This window comes from Sminthopsis crassicaudata, chromosome 4 (assembly GCF_048593235.1).
Source record: "Sminthopsis crassicaudata isolate SCR6 chromosome 4, ASM4859323v1, whole genome shotgun sequence".
NCBI classification, from domain to species: domain Eukaryota; kingdom Metazoa; phylum Chordata; class Mammalia; order Dasyuromorphia; family Dasyuridae; genus Sminthopsis; species Sminthopsis crassicaudata.
In genome coordinates this window covers 375,610,897-375,617,731 of record NC_133620.1, presented here as the reverse complement: position 1 = coordinate 375,617,731, position 6,835 = coordinate 375,610,897, and the positions used below count along the sequence as shown (strand labels likewise).

The 6,835-nt window shown below is 35.5% G+C and overlaps 1 protein-coding gene across 1 annotated transcript; it reads right to left on the bottom strand.

The window, feature by feature from the left end:
• Positions 1-5,383: 5,383 nt before the first annotated feature.
• Positions 5,384-6,316, bottom strand: LOC141541374 (olfactory receptor 10X1-like). Its single transcript, XM_074265513.1, has one exon. It carries the CDS (start codon positions 6,314-6,316, stop codon positions 5,384-5,386), a length of 933 nt encoding a protein of 310 aa, XP_074121614.1.
• Between the last annotated feature and the right edge of the window lie 519 nt (positions 6,317-6,835).

Below are 6,835 nucleotides of genomic sequence, written 5' to 3'. Positions count from 1 at the left end.
TACACTTTGATCTTTTCATTAGGAATGTTTGGATGTCTTTTATTTCTGTGTTGAAAATCAGATTCATCTTTACAAAGAGGTATTATTTCATACATTTAGCAAAATGTAAGCATACAGACATTTTTCCTTAATAATTCAGGGACATAATACCCTTTATATCATCTTGGTTTCTAAAGGGTAAGATGGAGTTTGTTTTACATTTTTAGTTCCTACATCAAATTAATAAACTAATCTCATAGCCAAGTTGGGCTAGCATCCCCAAATGCTTGTTCCTCAGAACTAATAGGCTCTCTGCAACATGCAGCCTGCATTGTTGTTTGTTTTTCATTCTCAAAGAAGACCAGTGATTCCAGGAAAGTGACTTCTTTATTTTTTTTATAATATTATCCCTTGTATTCATTTTTCCAAAATTTCCCCTCCCTCCCTACTCCCTCCTCTAGATGACAGGCAATCCCATACATTTTACATGTGTTACAGTATAACCTAGATACAATATATGTGTGTAAATACCATTTTCTTGTTGCACGTTAAGAATTGAATTCCGACGGTATATGTAACCTGGGTAGAAAGACAGTAGTGCTAACAGTTTACATTCAATCTCCAGTATTCCTTCTCTGGGTGTAGTTATTTCTGTCCATCATTGATCAACTGGAAGTGAGTTGGATCTTCTTTATGTTGAAGATTTCCACGTCCATCAGAATACATCCTCATACAATATTGTTGTTGAAGTGTATAGTGATCTTCTGATTCTGCTCATTTCACTCAGCATCAGTTCATGTAAGTCTCTTTATACCTTTCTGAATTCCTCCTGCTGGTCATTTCTTACAGAGCAATAATATTCCATAACCTTCATATACCATAATTTACCCAACCATTCTCCAATTGATGGACATCCATTCATTTTCCAGTTTCTAACTACTACAAAAAGGGCTGCCACAAACATTTTGGCACATACAGGTCCCAGGAAAGTGACTTCTTGACTTGCAAGTGAATTGGATTAAGGGAAACAAGGCTGTGCAAAGTCATCAGCTTAATTCTCTTTTCCAGAGTCAACTGGATCCAGTGGCAAGATATAAATCGTCAGTTTTATTAGATTCCAATATTCCTGTTGATATGAGCTCCTGACCCAGATTTGAGACTCTTCTTCTTGTACCTAAAAAGAAAAAGGACAAACAAAAAAGTCAAACCCTTAGATACATTTTTCAGAGCCATGTGACCCATGGAAGAAGGGCAGGAGGTGGTCCTTTAGGGTATTTCTCCTTATGATTGTTGTCACTGGCTATTACTAAAGGATAATAACTATCAGTTATATAGTGCTTTCTATGTACTAGGCCCTGTGTTAAGCACTTTAAAAATTAGTATCTCATTTGATTCTCACCAGAACAGAAAAGGACATTGAGAAAAAGTAGTTGGGCAGGTAGGAAAAAACTCAAGAAGCAAATTGTATTCAAGAAGAAAATGTGATCACCAGTGTTAAATACTATAAAGATCAAGGTATTGAGAAAAAGCCATTAATTACTAGAGGTATCATTGGTAGCTTTGGAGAGACCATTTCAGTCTAATAGTTACTTAATGGTCAGCATTTTGGCTTGCTCCCCTAACTTCCTACATATTTTTCATTGTCCTCATAAGATTAACATCTCCATCTTCTTTCTCAGAAGAAGTAAACTATCTTTTCTGGGACAGACAAACTTGATATTTTATAGCACCTCACTTCTGTCAGCAGAATAGGCAGCCAATACCTTCTTATAATTGAGTAGGAAGGGTGCTTTATTAATTAATTAATTTATTTATTTATGTATGTATGTATGCTTTTTAATTTGGAAATTATTTTTGGATATAGTTTACATAATATTCCTATTATTTATGTACAAGTGTTGAAATCTATATTCTTTGACTATTGAGGCCCAGTTCTTGATCTTATTAATTCCGTCAATTCCCTACAGGTTGGTTTTTTTTTTTTTTTTTTTTTTTTTTTCCTGAGGCTGGGGTTAAGTGACTTGCCCAGGGTCACACAGCTAGGAAGTGTTGAGACCAGATTTGAACTCTGGTCCTCCTGAATTCAGGGCTGGTGCTCTATACACTGCGCCCCCTAGCTGCCCCCAGGTTTTTGTTTTGTTTTGTTTTGTTTTTTCAATTAAAAAGTATCTGTTTTTCTTTGACTCTCTATCTCTACTGGAAAAAAAGAAAAAGTGTAGGTGGACAATATACTAAATTCCCTGGATAGTAATATTTTTTTAAAATCAGAGTTCTTAAGTCTTTCAAAATTTTTCAACTTTCCCATCTTATTTTGGTACAACTATTTTCATGGTTCTGTATGCTTCTTTATGCATCAGTTCAAAGTGAGATTCAATGGTTCTTTTTAATGTTACCATTCAATTTATATGACATAATATTCCTCTCTTCATTCTTCTCTTTTTTCAACTCATGTATTTTTTAAATTCCCTTTCTTTCCTTTGTCTTTTTAAAGCCTTACAACATGACAAAAGAAAAACAAAAACCTTACTGGCCCATCACCATACTGAAGTCCTCCATAATCCCTGTTGACATACATCATAGTTTATAAGGAATGCAGAATGGGAAGGGATTCATCACTTTTGAGAGGAAAGTGGGTCTGAGATATATTGCATTTGTGTGAAAATTTGAGTTCCTTCTCACAAGAGGGTGAACTGGCAAATGAAGGGTTTTCTTGTCTAGTTGGAAGGGAAGAGAGCATTTATAGCAAGTTTGGAGGAAAAGGATACCTACACAGTACATAGTTCTTCTAGGCCTTTCTTTGCCTAATCAAACGTGGTCAGTAGGAAGATAGCAGTAGGAGGAAAAGGAATTCCTAATTTATAGATTTTATAAATTTATAAATAAGCTAAGTTATACATATTGTATAGGAATATTTTATTAATTTATTTTATTTTTTCTTTACTGAAATAGATATAAAATAACAAAATTTGTAGATGACTGACCTAAATAATGGAGTCAATTTTGTTACAATTAAATGTATTGAAATCAGTTGCTGAAACATCTGCCTAAGGTCCAAGGAAAACAACTGAATGGCCAGTTTTGGTCTCAAAAGGGGAGTCAAGCACATGTCTTATGGCCTACAAGAAAACCCTCACTTTTTCTTTTACTTTTTTGTTCCATGAGGTGGACTTGGTGATTGTGATTTAAGTATCCCAGGAATTGGGCTGCATTACTTTGGAAAGGTGATACAATAGAAACTAGGTCTGAAGTCAGGAAGGCCTGAGTTCAATCTAACTTCAAACACTCAAGCAACTTGTCTGGCTCAGTTTCCTCAGGTATAAAATGATGATTAAAAAAAGATAAAAAAATATACTTGGATGTTGTGAGAATAAAATAAGACATTTGCAAAGGCTTACAAAATTTTGCAAAGATCCATCTAAATACAATTTATTAAAATCATTATCATTGCCACAAAAAACTGAGATTTAGCCTGAGCTCAGACCTAGGGCTCTATTAGGTCTATTAGGAAATTAATTATTTCCTTCAATCCCCAGACTCCACAGAATAATCAGATATAGAATAATTTGCCTCTGAAGTAAGAGAATTAGGATTCCAAACTTCATCCTCAATTTCAAATCCAAACCTCTTTCAATTTCATCACATTGCCTCTCCTCCAACTTGAGACAGCTGCTGAAAGGAAAAAAAAAACAAATAAAGAAACAACACAAAAGGGATTGGGGAGATATGGGCTAAAAGGTATAAGTAGATGGTGCATCATAATCAGAAACTGTGTGTAGCTACTCTCTGTGCCAGGCTTGTGACTATATTCCAGGGGATAGGGACTCAATTGCTTACTAAGCAATTTGGGTATTAACAACAATAACAACAACAAAAACAAAACATGGAAGCATCTTGGAAATCTGGAAGTCAAAGCAGAAGCCAAAAAAGGAAAATTTTCATTGATATGACAAAGGCCTGATCTGTTATGGAGTGGAAGGGAATCCAATAAGGAAAATCAAATGAAAAATCAAGAAGCAACTCGTATAACTAATACTGGGAAATTAATATTATGGAACTTTATGGAACACTAGAGCTTTGACCTTCACTTATATGATATGAAATATTATTTAATTTAGTAACAGTGTCTAAGTTTCAGTTCTGGTTTACATTTATTAGAGAGCAAATCATTCATTATCTGTGGATCTTTTACTCTTCCCTTGGGTTGAGCTTACTGTAGGCTAATGTCCTAGAAGCTTAGGTTCAGTATTGGAACAAAATTAGACATTTGTAGGTCATTCATCAGTTCACAAAAAGAGATTTATTTAGCCATTGGCAGAGTTTATTCAGCAAGAGTAGACATGGAGAACACCTTGAGAGATCTCAGTCAAGTTAACTTCTTAAATTGAGTTGTCCATCTTTACCCATCAATCAATAGAAAGTTGAAGTTCTTCACAGATGGTCTGTAATAATGCATTGAAGAAATGATGCCAATAGCTTAAGCCTTTAGTTCTCTGAATCAAACAACTCTAGAGGATAGTTTTGATATCTTTTAAGAAAAAACAAAACAAAACAAAAAAACCTAGACCAACTTGAACAGGGGAAGGGGAGGAGCTATTGCTCTTACACAATCACTCTTATTGAGAGCACATTGATGAAAACATACTACAGTTATATCATCCTGATTCAGAGGTAATTACCGAATACCTTAAAGAGATGAATTCAGGGACCTCAGGAAAGTTACTATTCTTCTCTCTTCTTATAAGCTGATAATGCCTAAAAATTCTACTGTAAAAATCATTGTTTTCATTGACTATTGCCCTCTTTAAGTCTTGTTTTACAATACAAACACTTCAGAAAGGAGTCAAACAAAGATCACCAATAAATTAGTATGGTTAGATTTGCTAGGACTGGGGCTTGGGGCTGATGTCAGAACATCAAGGGTGCAGTTCTAAAAGAAAGTGGACATCCAAATAGGAGCTGGTACTGTGAAGAAGGCTTGAGCTATTTCACAGTTGAGTTGAAGATTTGATCTGTGTAACTTTCTCATTCTCAGCCTCTCTTAATATCTTTATAAACTAATCTCTCCACGTCCCAGCTACTACTTTTTTTTTTTTTTCCTGCATATCACCTCTACTCATCCTCCCAGTAACACATTTTAAATGCCCAGAGGTGACTGGAATCATTCTCCATTGCCTTGATGTATATCTCTACCAATAGCCAATAGGAGGTAGAAGTTTTTCTTTAGGGAGAAATGGCTACAAGGATAGGAAAACCTCCTTTAAGTATGCTGGACACATTTATGCAGTTTCTACCATCTCAGAAACTGTTGTTCCCTTCCTCATTTTTACGTAAAAGGAAAAATTCAGGCAATAAGAAAATGACTCGGTGATTCTGAATGTTTATTGCAAATGGTAGCTACTCAAAATCATTTGGTCAAAGCAACTTTTTTGTCTAGTACTCTCTTTAGAGAATTCTTCATGTCCTTATTTCTTAGGGTGAAAATGATAGGGCTGAGAAAGGGTGTGACAACAGTGTAGGGGATAGTTATCAGGGTATCATTTCCTTCTTGTGCCTCTGGCTTTAAGTAAACTATGGCAGCAAATCCAAAGTGAATGATAACCACAGTAAGGTGGGAGGCACAAGTAGAGAAGGCCTTTTTTCTTCCCTCAGCTGAGGGGATCTTGAGTACTGTTGAGAGAATGAATACATATGTAAGAATGATGAATAGAAATGTCCCCAGTAAACCAGACTCTGAAATAACTGTGACAATAATTTCTTTGATGTAACTATTTAGGCAGGACAATTTGGTCACTGCTCGCATGTGGCAGAAGAACTGTTTGATGATATTAGGTCCACAGAAGGGTCCCCAAAAAATCAATATTGTCTCTGTCAAGGAAACAAAGAATCCACCAATCCAAGCTGAAGCCACAAGTTGCCCACATGCTTTGTTGGTCATGAGTGTGGGGTAGCGCAGGGGATGACAGATGGCCAGGAACCGATCAAGGCCCATCACTGTAAGGATAATACAGTTGGTGCCACCAAGTCCAAGGAAGAAAAGCATCTGGAGGCCACATCCTGGGATAGAAATGGTTCTATTCTTAGCCAAAAGGTCTATCAGCATTTTGGGGATTATGGCTAATGTGTAGCAGGTTTCAGAGAAGGAAAGGGCAGCAAGAAAGAAGTACATGGGAATATGGAGGGCATGATCCACCAACGTGAGAGCCATGATGACCAAGTTGCCCGTGAGGGTAAGAATGTAGACAAAGAAGAAGCAAACAAATAGGACATTTTGCCATTCTAGGTAGGCTGAGAATCCAAGGAAGATGAATTCTTCTAAGAATGTCTGATTGATCCTCATTGTTCTGAATTTTAGAAAATTGAAAAATATACTCGGTAAGTTTCATATGTCAGTAACTTTCCATTAATTACATTTTCATGGATAAAATAATATATCATACATAAATCTTGAATTAGTTGAAGAGGTCATTTACCTTTTCTTTTTCTTTTTCTTTTTTTTCAAAAGACAAAATAATACTCAGAAGAACTTATGTCCTCAATTCATACATATAGAGGCAGGATTTGAAATCAGGTCCTCTGCCACAGTCTAATAATTTTTTTATGCTACCAAGAATGTTTCTTTGTATTTAAAACATTGTATTTACAATTATGTAATCATTACATTGGATGTGTTTTTCTGGATAAATCATCGTTTGCTTAGACTAAATTTCATGTGCTTTTAAGAAGGTGAATTTTATTCTTTTGGCAGGAATTGACAGAGTTTAAATAAGAAAGAAAGTATTCTGGATTTTCTGGGGGAAAGAAGAAAGCAAGATTTTGAATTCAATACTAGCTGCAAAACCACCCTTTCCCTTCCACC